Raw genomic sequence first — 25,473 nt, forward strand, 5'->3', positions numbered from 1 at the left:
TTCTCTAAATGTGTGGGTTTTTTTTTCTTCATCTTTAAATCGGCGAAACTGGTTGTATTCGTGTTTCGCTGTTACCTCTTATGTTTTCCTCTTGTAGTACATATATCAAAGTGGACCTAGAAACATGTTTGCCCCACATTTTTGACCAATTTGGCACAAACATGTATGAATACATGAAACATGTGACTCGCAGTTTTTGTTGAGGTTTAAATACTTAAAATAGTTAGGCTTTGGGATTGGAAAAACAAAGACATATAGTACATGGATCTAGTCATCTGCAAGATTATGCATCACGATGGAGCGAAGCAGGGAGATTTTGTTTTTTTTCTACATAACAAATCCAATGTTTTTTCAAAGGGAATGTTTTTGACTGTTCCTGATTCACAGCAATTTGATAAAAGGAATACTTAGAATTGCAATGTTAACCTTAAAGTGCCTATATCATGCTTTTCATAATTATTTTATAGTAAACAGTATCAATGTATATGATCATATATAATTTGATAAAATTTGAGTTATTTTCGCAGCTCATTTCCTTTCAGAAAGTAAGACGACTCGATCTCTGAGGCACCGGCTTTCAGTCCTGGTGTCCTTTGACAGCTCTTTGTCTCGACCATGGTGGAAAGATCGCAGTCTGACTCCTTAAAATAAATGATGGATAGATGTGCCTTTATTGTCACTGTCCACTTTGACAATAAAATTAAAGCCATCACCATTTTCAGTGCAAAGATAAAATCTAACAAAGTATTACATAAAGTGCAAATATAAAAATGTCCATAATTGTGTGCAGAGTTATATGTACAGATAAAATCATGTCAGATGTGCAAAAACAGCATAGAGATAGGGAAGTGTTGACATGTTTTACACTGAATAAATACTTAAATAAGCAGATATAAAGATATGCATGAATTCATATACACGGATATTTAAAGAAAATGCAGGGGCATGTGCTGTGCCATTTTGGAGTTTAGGGTGTGGACAGGTGTCTCTTATACAGGTAACCAGTTCAAACAGGTGCGATTATCACAGGTAACAGTTGCACTGATCAAAATCAAAATTGTAAGGCATAAAGGTTTAAAATATGTCAGTATGTGTAAGGATTCTATGTGACAAACAAGTTTACTTTTTGATATGACTGATAAAAAGTATCGGTAAAAATGTATGAAAGTACCTTCATTAAAGTTAGTTAACACATAATTTAGCATTAATTAACCCCTAAATAACATGTTAACAGACACGCGTTACTTTGCATTACAAAGTAGTGCTTTAGTTATCAGTTAACTACTGTATATTATTTAAACTTTTATGATAGTCTAACTTTTTGCTTGAACTAAGATTTGTGTGAGCTTGGTGGCATTTTTCGGCTACTTATTTTTTGCAAAGTTAAATTTAGAATTTCAAATGGCAAACAAAGTTAAATGCCAAGTTCCGAAACTTCTCATTGTAAGACATTATATTCGAGATATTATATCGACCCCGCTTCATGCTATGGCGCTTCCAGTGTGTGCTTCTGTGTGGAGTTATTCATTAACTACTAAAGGGCCTTAAGGGATGAGCGATACCTTGTACACAAACCCTTTTGTCATATTAAGCTGCGGCTTGCAGTTAAGCCAAACAGCTAATGGAGTGAAACGGCATTTTCATAATGAAAACCTTAGCAATAAGAAAGAGCAATGGCCGTTCTATCTCAGCCATTTCCGGCTCCATCCTTATTAATATCGTTTCTGCCGATCCTATAATCTGTCATTAAGGCAAGTGCAACCGGACAAACTCTGCAGAATATTGGATGCATTCTTTCAATTAGTCCATTTTGTGCTTTTCATGGAGATTTTCCACAAGGATTGGACTTTTGCTTGAACTTCACAAAGGCCATGAAACTCTATGAAGCAACAGGATTTTATATCCCTTAATTTCCTTTTCCCCTTTCTAATTATCTTAAAGGGAAAGGTTGAGGTCCCTTAAAAAGAATTTAAAAAAATATAAAACATTTTTTTATTACTTTATTTTTTTTTCATTTGTCCATTTAGGATTCCTTAACATCCAGTCTTGGCCTGAAAACATGACAGACCTGAGTGTTTTTTCCAACCTGGTAACAATTGGAGGCAGAAGTCTCTACAGGTATGAGTACAAACATTAAGCCGCATGTCTTTATTTCTATCATTTGTGGTGCATCTACATTTTATTTTTACTGGTTTTCTATAAGCTTCTAATTATAATAACTTTGTCTGATTTTCTGGTGTCCCGTCCTCCCCCCTCCCACACCCCTCTCAGTGGAAGTGGTATATCTCTTCTGATCCTGAAACAGCGCCGGATCTCCTCTTTCCAGTTCCAGTCGTTGAATGAGATCAGCGCCGGTAACGTCTACATCTTCAACAACAGCCGCTTGTGTTTTTACAACACCATCAACTGGACGTCACTATTCAGGACGCCATCCCAGAAAGTCCTCATCCGCAACAACAGAGAACCAATGGAATGTCGTGAGTGCCTTGTGCTATAAAATCACCCTTGTGCTATCTTGTGGGGTCCAGATGAAACTAAATTTAGACCTGTTCAAGGAGACTGAGAATTGATGAGGATATCGTCTAAAACCGTTGAGTGTACAGTACATTGCTTTCTGTTCCAGTGAAATGAAATCAATTTAGTTATCATTTTTGCACTTCACGGATGTTACTATGTTGTAATTGGAAATCGTCAGTAAGCGGTGAATGATCCGAAAGGGGGGCGTTTCAATGGCAACCTCTCTTACCAATCAGGAATGAGCTTGTTGGGAGTCCAAACCCCTAGCACTTGAATGTGAGTTTAGAATAATCTGTCAAACATTTTGAATGTTAGACGTTAGACCACAAACTTTTAATGAGACATCAGTTTCAATTATTTACACTGCAGAAAAAAAATATCATAGAAAATATAGGATTATTAGGAACATTTAAAAAAAATGGTAGCAAAGCAAGACAAATAGAATAACTGAGTAATACCTGTTTATTTCTCAATAAAAAGTATTGGGGTTTAACCAGTGGATTCTTGGGGGTTTGGAACCCAAGGGGGGAGAGTTCACCCAGTCCAGTTCCTATATACAGCGAATGACAAAAACCAAGGGAAACCAGGATTTGTGAAATTTAACTTCTGTAATTGAATCTCCCTCGGGAAGGTGCACAGCCCAGTCCAGTCCAGATACCCAGGGACCATTTGGTGGTTTAAACCCTAAAATCCAACCCTTTAAACCTGTCAACCAATGAGACACTGGGTCCCAGTTTTTAGAGAAATTGGTAAAACCTAGCTGTGGACGTGAACCCACAACCCCTTGTCCAAGACTGGTCAACGCTGGGCCTCAAGAGCTACAACTTTGCCTGTTTTCCGGTTCTCTCTGACCAGCTTGCTGCTGTTGAACTGAGTAAAGTGACTCCACATCGTGATTGATTGAACACACCAGCACATCTGATCAAACAGTCCAGGGAGAACTGGAAAACAGGCAGGGTTCTGGTTGAGGACCAGAGCTGACCAGGCCTGCCCTAGTCTCAGGGTAGAAACACAACCACCTAACTACTAAGGTGTTTGTGCAGCAGATAAAGATAAATTCTATATCGGTGTCTACCATCACTACCATCCAAAAGTAATAAATGCAGCTACACTGATTTTAAACAAGAAAGTTGAGTACTTGGCTAGATAGTGACACAGAAACTAGCGTATATCTGCCTTTAAGTTAATTTTGCAGTGAAATTTGGACAAAAAATGCAGACACCAGATGAACATTTCAAAATTTATTGAAATGATGAGTATTGTATTATGTAATGATTGATGGGAATGTTTCTTTTCTCTTTAAAGCATCAATCTCTTTATCAAAAATCCTCTTCGCTCTCATGTGGACTCGATTTGTCTTTGCTCAATATATCCATGCTCTAACCAGTTTTCCAATTCGTTGCTCGGTTTCTTTGCACGTCCAACAGGAAATTGTTTGCGTATTGCTCCTTCTTCTACATTTAAAATGTTGACTGCCACCACTGGAGAAACCGAGAATTACACTAAATAAAAGACATGTCTATGAAGACTCTCATTCAGCAAGGTTGGTTCCATTGTATTAGGTTTAGGGTTTGTCATCTGGACTTGGTTTTAAAGTTAGAAGACGTTTCACCTCTTATCCAAGAGGCTTTGTGAATTCTGAATTAGCTGGTCGAAGAGCTGAGCTGGTATATATGCGCTCATGGGGGAGGAGTCAGATCTGAAACTGGAAGGTATTGTCAATTTAGCCTCCATGGTTTCGGGTCATTTAGAGTACTTTGTCCTCAGCTGGGGGTTGGGGAGCCAGTGACTCCCTCCCCAACTGGTCATCTCTTACAGCTGTTAACGACCCAGGTAGAACTGGTTTGGTTTGTTTAGGTTTCAAAACACTGCCGTAGACAGCTGGAAGAATAAACCTGAGACCACCATTCTTATTAAGAGAAGGTTTATCCTTCTTGACAAAGATGGCTTCTTTCACTCCTCGCTCAAACCATCCTTTCTCTCTGGCTAGAATTCGGACTTCACTGTCCTGAACTAAATAAAAGACTGTAAAAAAAACTAAGTAACATAAGCAGGGTTACACAGACATGTACAGTAACGCAAAAATAAGTTTTTGGCAGTTACTTATTCTGCCAGTTGCACCTCCTGGAAAATATCTATAATGTTCATCAAGGGTAAAAATTAACTGTTAGGCTACGTTCAGACCGCCTTTGCCAACACGCATTCAAGCCAATGAAAGCCACTTCCAATGAAAAGTCTGTTTAAATGTGCGTAATTGGAACTTTCAGGCTTCCAAAAACTCTTGCGCTCACGCCTATGCATATTTTTTAAACCACTTTTGGGCTCTACGGACAAAACGTGCGGCCGTTGAATGCAAGCTTACAAGTCAAACTATGTTGACCAATCAGGGACACAGATTTGGTAGTGACGTGTGGATGGCATCCCTTTCATTTCACAAGACTTTTAAAGAATTTATGTGTACAATAGATGTTAGATAATGACAGAGGTCACTGTCTACAGTTGCATACACTGTATCTGGTTGTTTGGTCCATTCTTCCATGCAAATTGGAATACGGTCTGGGACTGGCTTTGCCACTCCAGAACCTTAAAATAGTTTTTATGTAGACACTCTTTTATGTAGACACGTTGCCCAAGCAAAGTGTTTGCGATCACTGTCATGCTGGAAGATTTGGCTGTATTTCATCCTCAATCCCCGTACTGACAGAAGCAGGTTTTTGCCCAGAATTTCACTAGCGTCCTTGTCCACTGTGCAGAAAAGCAGCCACAAAACAGCACGCTACCCACTGGTGTTCTGGGGATGAAACTCAGCATCTTCCCTATCCGAACACGGCATCATACCAAAGAGCTACATTTTTGTCTCATTCGACTACATGACACTCTCCCTGTCCATCTCACGATCATCCAGCTGGTCTCTGGCAAACCTTCGACTAGTGTGTTTGAGCTTCAGTCCTAAGGGCCCACTAATCTGCATGTTTCCATACTACCCTGCTTAAACACACCTGATTAAATTCATCAAGCTCTAGAGAGGCTAGTTAATGATAGTCATTAGACGCAGGCGTGTTTAAGAAGAGAAACACAACAAGCATCTGGGATGGTGGGTTCTGAGGGCTGGAGTTTAGAAACACTGCTTTAGAAGAGCCTGCCTATGTGCTTACGCAGAGGACAATTTAGAATGTTACTAAAGCCTAATTTCCACTGAGCGGTCCGGTCTGGTTGAGAATAGCCCAGGCATTTCAGGTAAGCGTTTCCACTCCAATGTTCACTTAATACGGTAATTGTGTCTCGTGCCCGGCTGGAATTATGACTCCAAGTCTTTCATATATCAGATCAGAGCTGTGAAAGAAAAAGGCTGGAGCAAGAGATGCGGGATTCGCACCGCTTTGACATTTGCACTAAGTATCTACTAACAGTAGGTGGCGGACAGGCACTAGTAAACAGTTAAAAAAATAAACAAAAGAAGAAGAGCTCCCTTCCGCTCTCTGCTTGTCTGGTGTGAACACCATATTGCGTGTAGTTATCTTTACAGATGTCTCTCATCTGAACAAACTGAACAACATGCAAAGTTGGTAACTGTTTTTGCCCAACCGTAATTGCCAGTTGTATCTGCAAATCAATGGGACCAACCATTTTTCAGGTTACACCATCTAAAAGATTGTACGGATTTGCTGATCCACAAACTAATATTATGAAGAAAACCTTACTTATCTTTTCTAGATTAAATTTGTTTTTTGCATTTAGATTTAGTAAAGTCTTTTATCATGCATAAAAGCAGTTGAAAACAATGGCTTGCGAGTGCAATCATGCTGCAGAAACAAAACGCCTCTCATCAGGCACCAATGTTGTCTTATTTTCTCCCCTGCAGGGCTCCGATTAATTCCAAACTTTGATTCTTCTAATATCTCTGGAAATCTAACTCTGTGCATAGCATACACACTGACATGCCAAGTTTCCAAGGCAACGGCATCACAAGCGTCTTTCACTAGTTGGTCATGAAAGCCCTTATTCAGCTCTAGCGTGACATTTCATGCACTGAGGTGGATTAAAGTCACCGCTCGCATCTGAAACAAGATGGAAAAATTCATAATAGTCAAATGAATAACTATGCAGGCATAATTTTTTATCAGCACACATGCCGTTTATCTTATTTTTAGTATTTGCTAAAAGCATTGTTAAAAGCTGGAGCAGATATGGAGCTAAAGAGACTGATATCATCAAGCTGGTTAATGAGTGCAGCATGTGCGCGTTACCGATCGATTGATTGGACCTTACACTGGCCTCTTCATTAGGCTAAACTGGCTGTCTGCCATTGATTGCTCGGCTTGTGACAGGGGGTCGAGCCCCCACCAGGCGGCACTCCCCGGTGTGTCACTCACCGGATGGAGGGGACTGCAGCTCTGATGAACGGCATTGATTGTTGCGGTTTGACTAGAGAGGGTGGGTGGGTGGGGGGACTCAAGGAACCGCTTGAAGTGCTCTCTTTAACAGGAGAGGTGTGGGGAATACCAATGTTTGCCCACACAGCTGTGCAGCCTTTATTCACAGCAGCCAACAGACATTCATAATATAATCTATTATAAAAGCAATCCCAGTTGTCTTTTAATTTGCGATTTTGACATCTTTTTTTTCCTGTTTTCTCTCTTTACAGTTCAGCAGCAGATGATATGCGATCGAATGTGTTCGGAAGATGGTTGCTGGGGGCCCGGACCCGACCAGTGTCTCTCCTGTCGGTATTTCAAACGCGGACGCACCTGTGTTGAGTCCTGCAACCTCTTCAATGGGTACGTGGAAAACACATCCAAACTGTGTCTTAATGTCCTAATACAGTAAAAACAAAAGTAAAATGGTGTGTATTTATACTCCTTTAATTTATTCACAAGCATATTTATACACGGATGGTTGCAGACCTGCCATAGAAGGGGCACTCTGAGGAACAATGTGGGGTTAGTGCAGGGGTGCCACAAGGGCCGGTGTCCTACATGCTTTACAACCAACCTATCATTGAAGCTCCTTATTGGCCAAACACACCTGATCCAGGTAATCAGCGGTAGATAAGGCAGGATTTCTGGAAAACCAGCGTGAGGCCGGGCCTGGTGTTTGACACCTCTGGGTTAGTGTCTTCTCCAAGGACACTCCAATACACGTGGGCAGGTAGACCACCACCTATACCACCGGACCAAGAAGTTACCAATCTACCTGTGGTAACCAACGACCTTGGTTAGGTGCAGGACTAGCACACAGGGAATCAGAGTTTGATTCCCAAGTGACAGGGTTGTGTAACTTAGACAACAACTGGCTGTCTAATGTTACAAGGATGTTGCTAATAAAGTTGACAGTTTTGATAACCGTTTTTTTTTTCTTTTGTATTTATCCGTCCCATCATAAAAGTCAGACGAGGAATCAGATTTTTTTTAAGCCTACACCTTAACAGTTTTGGGTTAAGAGAAAATCTATCACCCATTTTAGTGGTTCCTACACAAAATAAATGCACAAATAAAGTTTAAAGCATTTGCGGACATTTTACAGAAGATGAACTTTTTCTATTTCTTATGTAGCCAGTTGACTCTTCTTTTAAAAATGTTGGATTGGTGTCATTCAAGAGTTGTTGTTAGTCACATGATTTGCACCTAGCTTAAGATTTTCTGGTGGTTTTACCTTTCACGTGTGCATTCAGACTGAATCATTGGAGAAATTGGAATTCTTACAAAAGCTTTTGTCAGCATTGTGCGAGCTCAGATTGAATAAGTTAGCATCTTTCTGATAGTGTGTCTGCATTCCAATATGGAATTTTGTATAGAAAAGAAATGTAAGAAAGTAATGCAGCTGCCGTCATGGACTGAGTGTTCATACCACCCAGCCATGGAGTCCCACCGATGTCTTTTTGTTGCCAAGATGCACATCAAAAGGCAACTAGCAACCCCACCCGTGGAGAAAGACTGCTTTGTAGATGCTAGCTTCCTTTAAATGAATTTTCATTGCATGAGGAAAATGTTGCGAGTCAGAACACTGGAAACTATCCATCCAAAGTAAGACTGCACCAGCAGCACCTGCCAGAAGAGAAATATGACTTTCCTGCAAGCAAGCAGAGATGTCAAGTTTGTGTTCTCCCCCTTCAGGAGGAGGCGAAGACCTCGAGTGTTTGAGAGCGAGCCACCTTCGCTCATGTTGACTTGTTGCTGCTCTGTTCCGGCTCCGCTTGTGGGAGGGGAGCTTTGAAGTTGCTGTGGAAAAACAGCTCATAGCTGAAACTTTGAAGAAGATGAGGGAGAGGCGCGTGGATGGGATTTACTGAAGCGCACTTCTTCCTTGCACTGTATCTACAGTCAACCTTTGTCATCCGTTGTAGGGAAAATTGCTCTGTTTGTTTGTCTTTCATGTGCCTGTTTGAAGAAAAAAAAGGCAAGATGGGGAAAAAAACTGCAAAGGAAGTAAAAAAAAAAGGTTATAAGCAAGAAATATTTATACGTATTTATGACAAATTGAAATTGCATTATTTTGGAAATTTTCTCAGTTATTTTGCCTTAATATAAATATTGTTAATTACTGTATTTTCCACACTAGAGGGCGCACCAGATGAAATGGTGGACTGTATTTTTAAAAATTTTGTCATATATAAGTCACACCGAACCATAAGTCTGTCAGTCAATAATACAATTAACTCCGTTCACAATAACTCTTGAACTTGTTTCTAATACATTACACGTTATAACCGTTAATGCGTTAACGTGTTCACAATACCTGTAACTCCCAACCTTGTTTGCAAGACGTTAAAAAAAACAGGCTGATACTGCTAAAATAAAAATGTTACTGTGACTAGGCTAACTCCCAACCTTGTTCGTAACATGTAAAAAAAAAAAAAAAAAAAACAACCAAAGATTGCTACAGGTTAGCCTTGTTAGCGTATTCACAATATGTGTAACACCCAACCTTGTTGCAACATGTAAAAAAAAAAAAAAAGACCAACACCGCTAAAGCTATGATACGTGTCCACGCTAACTCCCAAACTTGTTAGTAACATGTAAAAAAACATTTCCACAGGTTAGCCGTGTTAAGATTCTAGATTCAAGATTCATTTGTCATTGTCATTAAAACAAAAAAAATTGCGTTTGGAGCATCGACAATCACCTTTATTATTTCAAAAATAAATAACCAATAAACAAATAACCAAAGTGCAACATTGGTACAAAAAGATACACAGCAAGGACTAAACAAAAATAAGACATTCTGAATACACACACAGGTGTTGACTGTTCAGCAGCTGCACAGCCTGTGGATAAAGGCTGTCATTCAGTCTGGTTGTTCAGACCCGGATGGACCTGTACCTCCTTTCTGAGAGCAGCAGGTGGAAGAGATGGTGGGCTGGATGGTGCTGGTCATGCATGATGTTGTGGACTCTCTTTAGACAGCGGTTGGTGTGGAAGCTACTCATTCACAATACATGTAACACCCAACCGCTAATACCGCTAAAGCAAATGTTACATGTCTACGCTAATTCCCAAACTAGTTCGTAACATGTAAAGAACAAAAAACACAGTCCGACATTTCTACAGGTTAGCCATGTTAGCGCATTCACAATACATGTTACACTGAACCTTATTGGCAACACATTAAAAAAGACAGACACTGCTAAAAAAAATGTTACTGTGACTACGCTAACTCCCAACCTTGTTAGTAACACAGTCTTACAGCTCTACACGTTAGCCGCATTAGCATAATCACAAAAACACTCAAACAGTTTGACCGAAATCACTCGTATCTTTAGATCATATTGAAGAGTGTAGATTGAAAAGTCCGCCTAGTCACCTATGGTATTATCAATTCCATGAGTTTGTTTGATATTCTTTTGAAGTATAGCTGGGATGATCCTAGATTAAAAGAGTAATTCTGTTGTGTGGGAGGATGCCCCAGTGGAGTTTCTATACTTCCCCCAGGCAGATCAAGTATTTGACATAGGACAGGGGGCTGAGGACACAAAAGTGTGTCAATCTGCTGGGACTGTTGCTCCAGTGACCTGGTTCTGGAATAGTGAAAATAGATGGAGGATTGGGATTCACTCTTTGAATTCAGTTAAGCAGTCTTAAAAAATACTCAACTGGCACTAAACTGTGACGCTATACCACTTGTGTATTACTTGATTGCAGGGTTCCGTCATATCATCGTCATACAAGCCTTTTAGAATGTTTAGCAAAACTGTGACATCAAAGTATCAACAATGCCTTAAAGAGGAACAATATTTCCGTTTACCACTATCATGAATACCACTATCAAAATAGTGTTTTGTTTTGCCAAATTCAGAGTAGCATCATGTAATTACTTGTTGTGAAGCCACGGAAGTCTGTGTCTCCAAAGAATATGGAATTGGCTCATTAAAAATGTTTTCAGGGTGGTGATTTTCAAACTTTTAGATTCCTGAGCTTGCTCTTGTACTACGTTTTCATTCTTAATGAAGAAAGGCATTGATTCCCTTTGGTTTATAAGTCTGTTGAATAAAACAGAAGCAGAGCAAAGGCTTGTGAGATTCGGAAAAGCAAAAGACTTAGATGATGTCCATTGGGGTTTTGAGGAACCGGGTTTTGGAGACGATAAAAATAGGTAATTAATGGGAAAAAAAAAGTGGCTTTGGTAGCTTGACCGTGTTCTAAGTTGTTGGATATTTTGAGGTCTGAACGGTGTCTATGTTCCTCCTTAAAGTCCTGCTTAAGCAGGACTAATCCCCCATCAGGCCATCGCCTGAGGGCACTTGCCGCTCACTCCTAGCCGTGAAGGGAGCCAATCAGGAGGAACGGCTTTGACGGAATGGAAATGACCCCGGAGAGCACCGCTGCAGAGGTCTTTGTCCTCCTCCATTCTCTACTCTGTTTTTCCCCCTACTGAACTCAACTACCAATATATCTCTCTACTGCCCAGTCCTTCCTTTAAGGATTCCAATTGACAGAGCTTCAAGGAGATAAATCTAATTTATTTTGGAACAAGGGAATGAAAGGCAAGAGAAAACTGTAATGGAGTCTCTTTGGAGCCTTTTGTAAACATTTTTAATAGTCGGACGATCCTTGCATATGCTCTATTTGTCTAAGACAAACTACACAGAGCAAAGCATTCAAAGAAAGCAACGATTTGACAATGAGCAAGAGAGAAAGTTGGCATTCTATCATCACTTTTGTCTTTCTTTAAAGCGATGCAGTTCCAGACTCACAATATCTAATTTTTTCCCCCCAAAGATTCCCTATCTGCTGTGTTTAAAATATTTCCATTGCACATTCCCCACAAGAAGATGCAGAAAAAGGCACATACCCGCAGGAGATATAAAGTTCTCAGTGCCAGATCACATAAATCCTGCTTAAAAGAAGGGAGTCTGTTTACTTTTTTTTTTTTTTTCACACCCCGGCAGCATCAGATGGTAAAACAAACAAGTCTCACAGACATACCGAGTCATCCTCATTATCCCGTCACTCTGAGAAGCGGGTTTTGTTTGGAAATCCCGCTCTGAGGGCGCGCATCCTTTGCAGTGGTCGATCGATAGCTCTGATGTGAAAAGTAGTTTTAATCGGGTGCTATTGACGGCAAGCAACTTCCAGAGATGTCCCACTTCAAAAAGAAGAGATAATTTGCTGATTCAGACGCATACGAGTCGGAAACATATGGATCGAAGACACACATACAAGGCAGACTAGGGGATTATAGAGTATGACCCGGGGCGTTGCAAAAAAATCAACCCACTGTGTACACTCAACACCAAATACATTGTTCTATAGTATTCCTTTTAAAAGTAAAGAAAAAAATCAACATGGCTCAAACACCTTTATGTCTATTTAGGCACGTAAAGATTTATTTTACCAACAATTTGATCCATATCATAATTTGTGGTTGACGATTGGATTTATAGTCGATATTGGTTAATTTTTAATGATCCAATTCACTGACCTAAAATCGATCCAATCTGGTTGGATCGCAGGAAAATAAAACGATTTATCGATTAAACTGATAAATCATTATACCTCTAAGTCCATTTATATTTGCACAAACTGGTTGATTCTTCGACAAAAATGTAAAAATCAAATGTCTTGAACCCTTTATTAACACCAGAGCTTTAGCTCCAGTATTGACATTCTTTGGCCTACCGTAACTCTTTAACCGTATTTACAATTAACGTTACTCCAACAGATTCTGAAGGGGAGAAAAACACCTGTGTAACCAATATGCACAGTTTACAGAAATAATGAGTGGCATATCGGTGCAAACCTGAAATAAAAAGCAGATTTTTATGCATCAGAATCAACTGATTCATATTATCCCGTAAACAGTTTAAGAGTGACAGTGTGTCGAAGAGCAAGCGTTATTTAGGCATCACCAGTGAAAGTTCCTGTGTTAAAGGGTTGACTCATTTTCAATCTGTGACCTGTTCCGTCCTCGTCCAAAAGTTCCTCTACTTTGTTCTAATTCCAAGTGCAGTACCTCCTCTTGACAATAAGCAACTATAAGCTTTAGCCAAGCATTCATAATGTCCCTCAGTTTCTGTCTAACCCCTCGATGTTTTTTAAACCTCCTATCTCTATTTGTATTTCCATGTTTTTTATCAGGGAAGTGCGAGAGTTTGCCAATGGTTCTGTGTGCCTGGAGTGCGACAGTCAGTGTGAGAAAATGGATGGGAACAGCTTGACATGTCTTGGACAGGTAAGACTAACCTGTGTCTAAATTAAACTTTAAACTGAAATGATCTGGAATCATCTCTATAGACCACTGTAGGCCCAATTGCATTTGGTGTGTGGAGTATCTTTATTTTACGGGCCTTTTTTCCCCTTCACTAAAACCAGTTTAGTACAGATTTCAGCAGATATAAATGGTATTTAGAAAGGTGAATAGTAGGGTTCATGGTAAGTATGATAAACTGCTTCTGCTGCTGCTGTAGAGGGCACATCCTTTCAAAGATGGGACAGCCAAATTACTTTCTAAACTTGCATTAAGGCCGCTTTATTATTTCAGTTATAAAAATAATCTAAATTGCTTGGATATACAACATAAAAACCTTTTCATGTTGAATGCCATCTACAGACTAAAATGCTTATTAAATGCTTTGAAATAAAAGCAAAGTTGATGCGAATAGAAATGTTGGTTCAACAAATTTTCTTAATCTATGTGATGGTACAAATCATTCTACGGAACTTTAAAAATAAAAAAAAACTGATGTTAAATCGGGAAAGCTGTACAGGATTTTTTTTTAACCCCAACTTGTGTAAAAAAGCACACTTGAGCTAATCTAAGGCCCACATGTTTTCAAAGACCTTACTAGATGGTCGCTTGATCAAAACTATTTTTACATAAATATTATTGGCTATACTATAGTCAAATTTGTATAATTTTAAATGAGTATGTTTTTATATTTACAGAATTTATTTTGATAAATCCCATACCCAAGAGAAAATTCATTTAAAAAACAGAATTACAATTTTTTTTGGAAGGGTTAAAAGAAAATTAAGGCAAATCAGCAAATATGAAAGTAAAGTTTTTTTTTCGCCTGCAAATTGAAAATTTAATTCAAATTAAAACGTCTAATATCTTTGTTAGTGCAATGCTAACTACAGCCTTTTCATGCAGTTAATGCTCATAACCCCTCCCCTATTGCATTCCAAACAGGAAGTGGGTGGTCCGAAGAAGCAAAACTCTTATAATCCACTAGAGAAATAAACAACTATTACTCAGTCATTCTATTTTTTACATACTTTATTTTAACATGGGCTTGCTATATAAATAGAACATCAACCATTTGCCAAGGTATAAACCAAGTAAGTATAAACATTTTACAAATATTTTAATTCCCTGTGTTCATAAAAATATGAATGGTTTTAGAAACATACTATAAATAAAACATTTTAAAATAAAAAATTGTTCAAACAATGTATTACAGTCTATATCCACCAATCTCGGAGCATCGATGCATACTAGTTTTTCAAAGAATTTTCTAGGGCACGGGATATTTATGTTATAGATTCGGACAGCTCTACAAAATAGTGAAGAAGTAGTGAGGGAATTCGAACACAACCGGATTTTCTCGAGCCTGCTTGCAAATGATAGGGTGTTGCTGTCCAACAAGCTCATTACTGATTGGCGAGAGCGATGGCGAAAAAAATGTTGAGTCATCCCAACTTGAACCAGTCACTGCTTACTGACTTTGTATGGTTCCAATATGGTGAGGTCCTTATGGTGAAAACAATAACCACTGGATTGACCTACATTAATTTGAGCCTAAAGTAAGCCCTTGTCTGTGGGTGATATAACCTCCACTCAGTCCTGTTCTCCTAAGCCTGGTTTCCACTGTGCAGTCGGGACCGGTCCGGTCTGCTATTCAATTGAGCGTTTCTACGCAAAGTATTGAGTGGAAACGGGTTGAAGCTACCAACAAAAATGGAGGTCATGCTGCAACTCTTTTTTTTTTGTTTTCCCCGCTTGGCTTTTGGTACTTCGTACATACAAAACATTTAATGTTGTTTGATAGAAGATTGCGGGCGGCAAAGAGGAATAAAGCTGCTTTCTCTGTGCCTCCTTTTGTCGTAATGACCTTCAGCCAATCAACGGGTTTCAACAGTAGTGCCGCCATTTTTCTATGGCCTTGCAACCAATGGGGGACCAAAAATGGTACAGCTGAGTCCAGCTTAATGGGCCCATTACATATTGGAAACTCTCAAAATACCGGACTAGACCATGATTTACCGCTCAGTGGAAAAAAAGGCTTTACTCAGTCAATGTTGATGCTACTCTAACTGGGAACTCCCAAAAATGTTCAAAAGTATCTCGCTTTCTTTTTTTTATGAAGAATATATTATATGAAGACTATAACAAGTACTAATGCTGAATTTATCTGCTTTAAGCCTAAGCCCCAGTTAATATAAGAAAGGGAAAGATTTTTAAAGGGATGGCGTTTAAAAAAACATCTAAATCCTTATTTGAAGCGTAGCTTGGAAAAAGAAATAATCTTTTAAAGAACTGGTGTCCTGCAAAAGCCAATTTTGCATTTGCGGGGATACACCATTGGAAGCTGTATTTAATGGGCTGCATGACTGATTCCAGTAAGGCTTGTGATTGTGTGACTAACCTTTTCTGACGGTCCCCTGAGAAGGAAAATGAGAGATGAAAAGAGAGCGACTTTCCCGTGATGCGCACAGACTGCTGACGTTGAGATGCTGGTCACAGCTGAGTAGTAAATAACACCAGAGTCAATCATCCAAAGGCGCCTTAACATACACATACTCATGCATACAGCGTACACGGACACGCTTGGACACTTTCAGACATGTGGGTGCGCCTGGATGTATGTATTTACTTGCACTTATTTTTTCAAAAGCAGTAGGTGCGGTCACATGTGTGTGCGCAGACACGCAAAAGAAGACTGTTTACCGAATGCCTGGAAGCGTCTGACTGCGAGAAGCCGTCCGTCAGGTCGCTGTGGTCATCATTAGCAGTGATATGAAAACTCCCAGCTGCCTCCTGGCTTACACAAACAAAACACTTTGCAGAATTGTAAGTTCAGAGGTTCCGAGGTGCCGAGGTTGCCGAAGTTGCCGCTTGCCACCACATGAAATGACCTGATTTCTTACACATTTTGACAATTTTGTCAGGATTGCCACAGAATGAGCTCTATGCAATTTGCCCACCACATTATAAATGACTGAATGGAATTCACGTGGGTCCTGCCAGATAAATTAGCTGTAATAGGAAGTGAGCAAATTGACGTGATTTGCCAGATTCAAATTTGATTTTGTTCACTTCTTCTCAATCTGCTCGTATATTCCTTTTTTTTCTCCCCCAACCTTTTGTCTCCCCTTTTCCCATTCCAATTTCCATAATTTTATTTCCCTCATCCAACCATTTTTCTCCATCTGTCTTTGTTCGTTTACCCGTCTCATCCTTCTACACTTTTTTTTTTTTTTTACTCTGCATTCTCCCTTCGTCTGTCACCTCTTCATGACACGTCTCATCCCTCTTCCTTTCTTCTCCCTTCACAGGGCCCAGACCAATGCGTGAAATGCCTCAATTTCAAAGACGGGCCCAACTGCGTGGAGAAGTGCCCTGACGGGTTGCAGGGCGCCAACAGTTTCATCTTCAAATACGCCAAGGCCAACAACGAATGCCATCCCTGCCATGTCAACTGCACCCAGGGGTGAGGAATTAGGCACACACACAAAAAACAGGTTTTCAACATAAAGTCCATTCTTTTGTCTCATAAAAGGTAACTTTGAGGTCCTTGGTTCAACTCCCAAGCAGCAGGTCGGATGAAAAAGATTTATCAAAAATAAGGGAACAGGTGGTGACAAACGGGAAGAAGAGCGAAGAAATGAAGGCAAGGGATGTTCAAGCAGGGAAACTTAAAGAAGCAGAAAGGAACAGCTGGCTGTGAATAAAGGAGAGGCTGAAACTATTGTCTGCGAACAAGAGATGTATCCATGGGAGGTTTGGAAGGGGCCAAATTTGCCTTGGTTAGCTTCATGAACAGATTGGTGCAGAATTTACTGTTTTTTTTTCCTACATAAAAAAGCAGGTTTAGGCTGAAAGGCAACACAAAGAAAGAAAGACAAACCTCTGTTTGAGGTAGAGGCATCTAGGTTGCAATGAAGAAATGTGTTATAAGCAATTGATGAAATTTGCATGTGATGTAAAAACAGGGTTCAAGTGTGTTTTGGAGAATCAAATGGGGACAGTATTATAAAAAAGAACAGGTCATCAAGACCTAAATCTCACTTTAGATTACTGATGTGCTAAAATTGCTTAAAAGTCAAAATTTCTGTCTCATTTAATCCCCTCCAAACTACTAAAAAGTCCATTGCAACTATGTCCTTTTTTTTTTTTACTCTTGGGATGGTCAATGTCTGAGGACATTTTTGTGACTCTACTTTGTATCAAGATTTTTGATTTGCTGTTTCCCCAATAATACAGTCAGATAAAAAAAATAAAATTGGTAGTCCAATTGGTGTCATCTTCAGAGAAAGCTGTTTTCTGCCTTACCAAAACTAGATGCTTTTAGGACAAATAGTATCTAACCTCAGAAGTTAGTAGTGGCCATGATTTCCTTGAAAAGCCTTATGGGCATAAAATAGGTGAACTTGTACGAGGCACGGAGATACAAATGAGTATGGTCGTAGGCCGCTTCGTGAACCCGTAGAGTAAGAATGTTCGTGCACATTTTTTGTCTACCGACAGGCTGCAAGCAACAGGTTGTACTAAACTCTTAAGACGTGCACACCGGGCTTGTGTAGCGCGTTCAAGACGCACTAAATGCAGGTTTTTAAACATGCTTTTAGCTTATGGTGTTTATACAAGTCTGTTGCTACCCAATACAAGCGCATTTACTCACAGTTTGTATAGGCCAGGGTTTCTTAAAGTTTTTGAAGCGGAGGGCCAAACTAAGAACTTGACATTAGAGCTGGGGGCCAATTTTGGTGAAAAAACAAAATTGGTTGAACAGAAAAAGTTGTTTTTAATAACTTTAATGACCAAGTGTCATTTGTACAGTTAACCAGGCCCTCCAGATGTTTTCTCAAGTGCGGTCGGAGGTTGCTGCCTAGATCTTCTACTTGTCTAGTATTTGTACCATTTGATAGACTTATTTCTTCAAACCTTTTCTTTTGCTCTGGACAAACAATGTCAGCTACTTTCAGCAGACATTCTTTTACAATCTCCCCTTGCTACACCGGGCCATTTCCAACGCCACAACGTAGCGAGCTTCTGTCACAGCTTGACTGGATTTAGCCAATTTTGTGAACATCTGCTGTGCACCATAGCCTCTTTGTATTTGTTGGAGCTTATTGCTGCTCTCCTCGCCGGTAAATTTGTCATAGTTTTTATGAATTGTAACATAGTGATGATTTATATTGAATACTTTGAGCATTGCATTTACCTGCTTGCAAATCAGGTACATGACTTTATGCAGCCCATGAGGTACGACAAACTAAGCATTTGTCCACTTAGCCTGAAAGCGCCTTTTCTTCACGCCAACACAATGTTTTTTTTTCTCAAAGGAACCTTGTGGCCCTCTTTTATTGAGGGCCACAAATACTCCTCTTGTGGGCCGCCATTGGCCCTCGGACCACACTTTGAGAACTCCTGATTGGTGCAAAATGGCAAAGTAGTGGAAATATTGTGAATTTTGCTCCCGGCCTTTTCTTTCACAGCTCTATCCCAATCTGTGAAAGACTATATCATTCCGGTCCGGCACAAACCCCAATAATTAATTTCTCCTTTGTGATCAATTTTCAAATGGTTGGCACTTCTGTGTCTTGAAAAGGACGCTACCCATTAGACATTACCAAATCTTAGTCTCTGATTGGTAAAAGTTCAACTCGTTTAACTTTAATAAAGTCATTATGCATTCAATGGCTGCACGTTTTGTACATAGAGCCTTGCATAGAGATGCATAAAGTGTTTTAAATGCGGAACTCCGAAATATACACATGCATGAGTTTACTTACACTTTGTAATGGAAGCCGTACCTTGGACCAATTCAGAGCCTGGTGTGAACAAAGCGTTATACCTCTAGTTGGTGAGACAGAGGCGCGTCATTCAGATTTTTATTTTTTGGTAATTTGGCAATTAACTCAAGTCTTTGAAATTTGACAAAGGTTGACATGGATGTGTTTTACTACCCATGTTACAGACATTTAACGGGACAGTGGTATTGATTGATGTGGGGACACCAATTGCGTTGAGTTTTGCGGTCATAAATATGCAAGCAAAGCTTTTTGTGTGTTTGTCTATTTTAGAGTTACGTTGGATAGTCTAAATAATGAACAAGCATCAATTGCAGCTGTTGTAAGGAGAAACACATGTTGCCCATCAGTTTTGGAGCCTTAAACCTATAGAAACCCCATGACAAAAGAATAAGCTTGACTCCCTATATACTGAAAAAAACTTTGATACAGAAACAACTTCTTCAAAGATCTGTGTGTAACTTGAAGGCTGAGCCTTTTTCTTTCTTTTTACTCAAACAAAAGTGGGGACTCACCATCAGGGAAGCAGCTGAACATCCAGCCATTGTCAGAGATTAAAAAGATAATGATGGGTAAGGAGCTGAAAGGGACCTCATCGGTGGTCTGTACAAACGAAGTTAGGGCTCCGAAACCTAGCAACAGGGTTAGTGAGACTATCTTAGGAAGAGAGGGACTTAATTTATCTGTCTCCGACATGGCAGGGGCTCATTTTGTGTTATTGCAGTTCCTTGGTGAGAGTTATTGAAGCAGATTTAGGAAGAGGAAAGCAAAACGTGTCACAGATGCAAGCCATTCTGCAGCATTATCTTGAGCGTGATTCCACTGGGCTCTGTCACATCTCATCATAAAGACAGGGTGGGAGCCATGTCCTTTTTTTCCCTAGTACCTATGCCAACCTGCCCTTTTTTTCTCGTTTTCTGATGCCTGCAACCTTGCAAATTTGGAAGTGATTGGTAGTAAATATTCAAAATAGCCAGACAGAGTAAAAAGAGAAAATCACCATCAAAAAACACCTAAAGTCCCACTCCAATCATCTTTTGATCTATTTTAAAAGGCTGCCCAGTGGTTTTCTAATTATGAATACCATTTTTAACCAAAATCCTTAAACCCTGCATCATTTTTTAGGACAAAGTTTCTGCAGAAAGAATGTAGTCCATTGCAATTTCCCTCCAAGTTGGCCGGACTATTGTGTCACTGGTGTAGAAATATATTGATTTTGTGAAATATAAATGTTAAAAACGGCAAAAATAAAGTTTTCATCGGAGTGCGTCATCAAGGTAAAGTTTTCTTCTAAAAGTTAGCAGTGAGAAATAAGTTGCCTTTGTTGTTTAAAGCACCAAAGGTTGTTTTCTTTTATTTTCTTAATTTTTTATAAAGTCATCGATTGTGTGTGGTAATAGCTTGGTCCCACAAACACCCAAACACACGCACAAAATCTATTTTCTAGTTCAAGCTCTCCAATCAAGTGTCCAGAATTAATGAGGAGCGGGCCTTAATCACGTCCTGCTCGCACAACGCCTCTCAGTGATAGATGTGTTATCAACAGCGAGACAGAACCATGCATGCAGTTTCCATTTGACGGAAAAAAGGAAGCCTTTGAACTTTAAATTCACCTAAAAGTAAAGCACATTGTTCTACATTAAAAGAAAATGTTTTTTGAAAAAGGATTTTAAACTATCAAGATTTGAAGGATGCTTTGAGGCTAAGATATGTGATCAGGATTTGCCTATGGCTACTTAATCAATGGAAAGTCAATAAACCCTTTTCCTTTTTCACTCTTTTTTGCTCTTGGGGGAAATATTTGCAGCTATAAGTCTTTTGGCTGCTTAAAGCCTCCCTTTATTTACCGTAGTCACTACTTTAGAACTTCCACTAGTCAGTGCCTGTCAAGTATTAGATGGAAAGTATTTCCCGCCTATGTATCATGGAAAAATGTCATCCGCTTGTTTTGAAGAAATTATTCAAATCATCTTCAATACGCTGACAGTTCTAGGCGAAATTGTATCATCATGAATCTTTTAGGCAAAGTTAGACTTCTGATAATTTCTTTGAATGTTTATTTTGCTCTGGATGATTGACAGAAAACGGCTAATCTAACTGGGAAGCTGAGAGCCAAAAATGCTTTGGCATCTGCATCCAGAGCATTACATGCAATTTAAATGATGCTGACAGATAGTTACATTTCTTTTTAAGTTATTAGTAGTTATAAAGTCTGTTTGCTGACCTTGATACCCAATGTGGAAGTTTAAAAAAATGCCTCTGAAATATCATGATATTTTTGCTTGGTGGTACTTGTGAAGACATAATACTGAGAAAGTTGGCTGCTAAATGGAGCACCAGTCAAGTTCTACAATCAAAGTAGCCAGACTTAAGTCCTAGGAAGAAAACATCCTATGATGCCATGGAAATAAAGTTAAAAGTGGATTACCAAAATTTCTCAGGTAGAACCAGAGACGTCCTCCCAAGTCCCTTTTTTGCAAGTCTAAAGGCCCGTACACACCGGGATGAATTTCGCGCGTGATATTCGCCGACGTTTAACGCCTCGTGACTAAACAAAGGGCACCAATGTGAGTGTGCACACCGACGCGAAAAACGCCACGCGTAAAAGCGTCATTTTTTTAAAAAAACGCCTTGGGCTTGTTTTTTTGGTTTGATGCGCCGCATCTAAAACTATACGACCAATGAGAATGGCGCTTTTGCTCACGTGTCTGGAGCTTCTGAAGTTAAAGTTAAACACAACTTGGGGGCGCTCAAACACAAAACTGTCTTGCTGAGCACACATACGTCACGGCGAAGAAGTAGCGTCTACACTGCCGTGAAGAAATAATACAAAGAAGATGCACTCACTGACGGACATTCTAAAATATCCCCGAAAACGCTCATGATAGATTTTCAGATCTTGTACCAGTCGATGAAACTCCCCATGTTCTTCTCTTCCCGTAACTAAGGGATGTACCCAAAATCGACGTCTTTTCCGGCGTCTTTCATCATTCAACAGAACAATAATTTCTTCACCGCCGGAACTGGAGCTACTGGTGCTTGAAATATTCATGTTTTCTTTGTTTGATTCTGACAAGCGCGTAAATACTTGCTCTCTTCTTCTGAGTGAAAAGCAACTTTAAGAAGCGTAAAGTTGTGCAGCGCCACTTTGTGTACAGGGGGTATTTCTGTTTTACATTAAGCGCCATCTAATGTCAGGGAATGAAATTACATGTTGACTCGGCTCATCGTCAGCGAAAATCGCCTGGGTGTGAACACAAAAAACGTGGCGAAAAACGCTGGTGAATATTCGTCCCGGTGTGTACGGGCCTTAAGTCAAGTCTGAAGAAGTCCTTGTTTTAATTTCAAGTCAAGTCTTGTGTGTTTGGTGATGAATCCAAGTCAAGCCAGAATTCTATCCACAGTCTCAAGTCTTTGGTAATCAATCCAAATCAAGTCTCAAGTCTTTGGTAATCATTCCAAGTCAAGTAACAAGTCCTAAGCCTGAACTTCAAGTATTTGGTGATAAATTTAAGCGAGGTACCAAGTCTTTAGTGATAAATCCAAGTCAAGTTACAAGTCTTCAACTGTAACTTCAAGTCAAGTCATGTCTTTGGTGATGAATTTAAATCAAGTTGTAAGTCCTCAGCTGTAACATTTTGTCAGGTCTCGAGTCTTTGGTGATAACTTTAAGTCAAGTCAAAAGTCTTTTGATTTGATTTCAAGTCAAATGTCCAGGCCATCTATCTTCAGACCAACTGAATTATTTTAGGGGTCACTGGAATGATTGGGCCACCCAGCTATCGTTGGGCGAAAGTGGGGTACACACAATCACACACCTTGGGACAATTTAAAGTAACCAATCAACCTATGAAGCCTGTTTTTTTGTGGCTATGTGAGGAAACTCGAGTCCCCGAAGATAACCCATTTACGAAAAGAATATGCATACTCCACACAAAAAAGTCCCAACAGGCAAATGAACCAGGGACTTCTCGCTGTGAGGTGGGAGCACTAACCACTACGCCCAAGTCTCAAGTCTTTAGTGATAAATCCAAGTGAGGTTTTCAACTGTAATGTAAAGTCGAGTCTTAGGTCTTAAAAGCATACATTTAAAATGAATAAGAGACTTGTGAGACTTAAGGGTGAAGTATCAAGTCCAAGTCCCCATCTCCGGCAAGAACCGTTGTCTACAAGTCAGTATTTTGATGAGGAAATCACTTCTACAGGCTGGAACTGGACTTTTTATTTTTCTTAAAATGGACAAAAGAGTACAAACTCATGTAGTTATTAAAGCATTTGCCCAGGATTAGTCCTGATATTTACTTTTTCTTTTTTTTTTTTTTTAGTTCTTTAGAACTGGCAAGATGTATTCAGTTGTTGCATGAATTGTAACAGAGCAAGGTTGACTAAGAACAGTTGTTCTTTAAATGTAAATATAAATACATTTTTATCTCTGACTTTAAACACACTGTGATCAGTGGATAGACTAGTGGATTCATAATTAAATAAGATATATTGGAAATCTATTTACTTCTATGACACAACTCAACGAAAACATTTTAAAATCGATTCAATTTTATTTCTTAAAAATCAAGCATTTCATTTATTATGAGACTCAAATCCAACTGAAAGCATATTGCTCGCAAATTTGAAAAAAATCCCATCAAATTCTTTAACATCTGAAATCACAGGTTTATATATGAAACAACATAATTCCAGGAATCGATTGAGACCTTTGAAGATCTGTAATGAAAAGGAAATTAACACACTACTGTCCATCTTGCTTTCATATTTATCTATTATTTCATTTGAAAAGAGGATAAAAAGGGACAAAATTCAGTTACCATCAAGTACATTTTTGATTCAACCTTTGATTGTATAGGAGAACTGAACTGAGCGAACGTGATGTCACCCATAGACAATGGCTGACTTTCGGCCCCAACTAAATGGATTTAATTCAGTAGCCATTTTTTTTCCCTAGATGGAGAATACCATATTGGAACCAGACGTCGGTAAAGACTGATTGGTTTAAGTCATCATTTCTATGGTAACCACTCTAATGAATAAGAATGGAGCTTGTTCAAAGTCCATACCTGTGAGCTTGGAGGAATCTGGCGATTAACAGTTTTGGACGGTCAATGTGGGGGCCGGCATGAATCGCTTACTTTTATTGAGGCATCTTTTCGGCCAGTTTATACCTTGAATATCTTGCACTACAGATGAAAAACATTCGGTGAAAAGAAAATGATTTCCAAGAACATGTTTAAAAAAGGACTTTGGTATCAGTGGGAAATTGCTCCCTTCTTAAACAGCCCCTGGTGGGTTTTTTGCGAAACTGCAACCTCAAGTGTTTCCTACAGTAGTTTGAGACAAATTGGGAAACAGAATATGGGGGCACACATCACACCTGATACGTCACTCTTGCTTTTCAGAAAAGTTAAACAAAGAAATCTTATCGATTTCCACGCAAAACTGTTCTCAACAGCTGACTGTTCTTTTTACAATTTATGTTTTTAATAGGTTTTCACATGGTGGGTAAACATGGGATTTCTGTTTGTCCGAAATGCCTCTTAGTGTAAGAAAACTCTAACACCCAATGCAGAGTGTTTCTAAATCAACCAATTCTTTAACATTCCAAAAAACCAGAAGAAATGCCCTGCAGCGAACACACCCCTCCTTGTGTGACGCTGACATGTGGTTGACTGTGTTCGCTCCACCGCATGTCTCTGACCACAGACAGCTGATTGACGTGGAAAGAAGACAACACCAGACGTTCTCAAAACCTGTCCCTGATTTATTATTTTATTTTCTGCTTTTCATGCCCTCCAGGTGCATCGGGCCAAGAATTCAGGATTGTGTTGGGATGATGGACAGGTAAGGATCTCCAGATACATTTGTTATGTAGAGCTGGGGGGGGGGGGGGGGGGCTACCATAGATTTGAGCGCTACTTGTTAAGATTGATGTTTCTTGTATAAAACACGGTTGCTGGTTATAAATTACTGTTGGACAAGGGAATGACGTAGTCAACCACATTTTAGGTTCACCTGTTACAACCTATGGTCACCTTTACTGCCTCCGAAATTAACCAAGCTTTGCTAAAGTTTTTGTTTGTTTGTCTGTTTTTTGGGGGATTTGGGGGTTTGGATGGGTTAGCTAAATTTGGAGTCTTTAGTTTTTATGGTCTCCACCATTTTAAAAAAAGATTTTTTTGTCTTCCCTTGTTTAGAGATGATACACAATTTCAAAGTATAAAGTGCTATCCTCTCTCACAAAAAGTTTAATATCAATATCACAGGCATTACATTGAAATGGTCATAACATGTATTGGCTTCTGTTTGCCCCCAAACCTTGTAAAGCCCACTACATCAAAGAACTGACAGAAAATCTAACTTTTTGAAATTGAGATGTTTATTAAACCCTTGCATGATATTCACGGAAAAATGCAATACCATTTTTAATAAGATGTAAATTGTTTCGGGTAGTATACATCGGGTGATTTCATAC

The 25,473-nt window shown here is 39.4% G+C and overlaps 1 protein-coding gene across 3 annotated transcripts in view; it reads left to right on the forward strand.

Moving 5' to 3' along the window:
* Positions 1-25,473, forward strand: part of LOC101165379 (receptor tyrosine-protein kinase erbB-4) — a 357,518-nt gene that overhangs the window by 256,781 nt on the left and 75,264 nt on the right. For all 3 annotated transcript variants that reach the window (XM_023964982.1, XM_023964985.1, XM_023964991.1), the window contains exons 11-16: positions 2,028-2,118; positions 2,272-2,477; positions 7,163-7,295; positions 13,092-13,185; positions 16,512-16,666; positions 24,798-24,842. In XM_023964982.1, the coding sequence (XP_023820750.1) occupies positions 2,028-2,118; positions 2,272-2,477; positions 7,163-7,295; positions 13,092-13,185; positions 16,512-16,666; positions 24,798-24,842 (724 nt within the window). The remainder of the gene's footprint in view (positions 1-2,027; positions 2,119-2,271; positions 2,478-7,162; positions 7,296-13,091; positions 13,186-16,511; positions 16,667-24,797; positions 24,843-25,473) is intronic.

The sequence above is a fragment of the Oryzias latipes genome, chromosome 2 (assembly GCF_002234675.1).
Source record: "Oryzias latipes chromosome 2, ASM223467v1".
Classification (NCBI taxonomy): Eukaryota; Metazoa; Chordata; class Actinopteri; order Beloniformes; family Adrianichthyidae; genus Oryzias; species Oryzias latipes.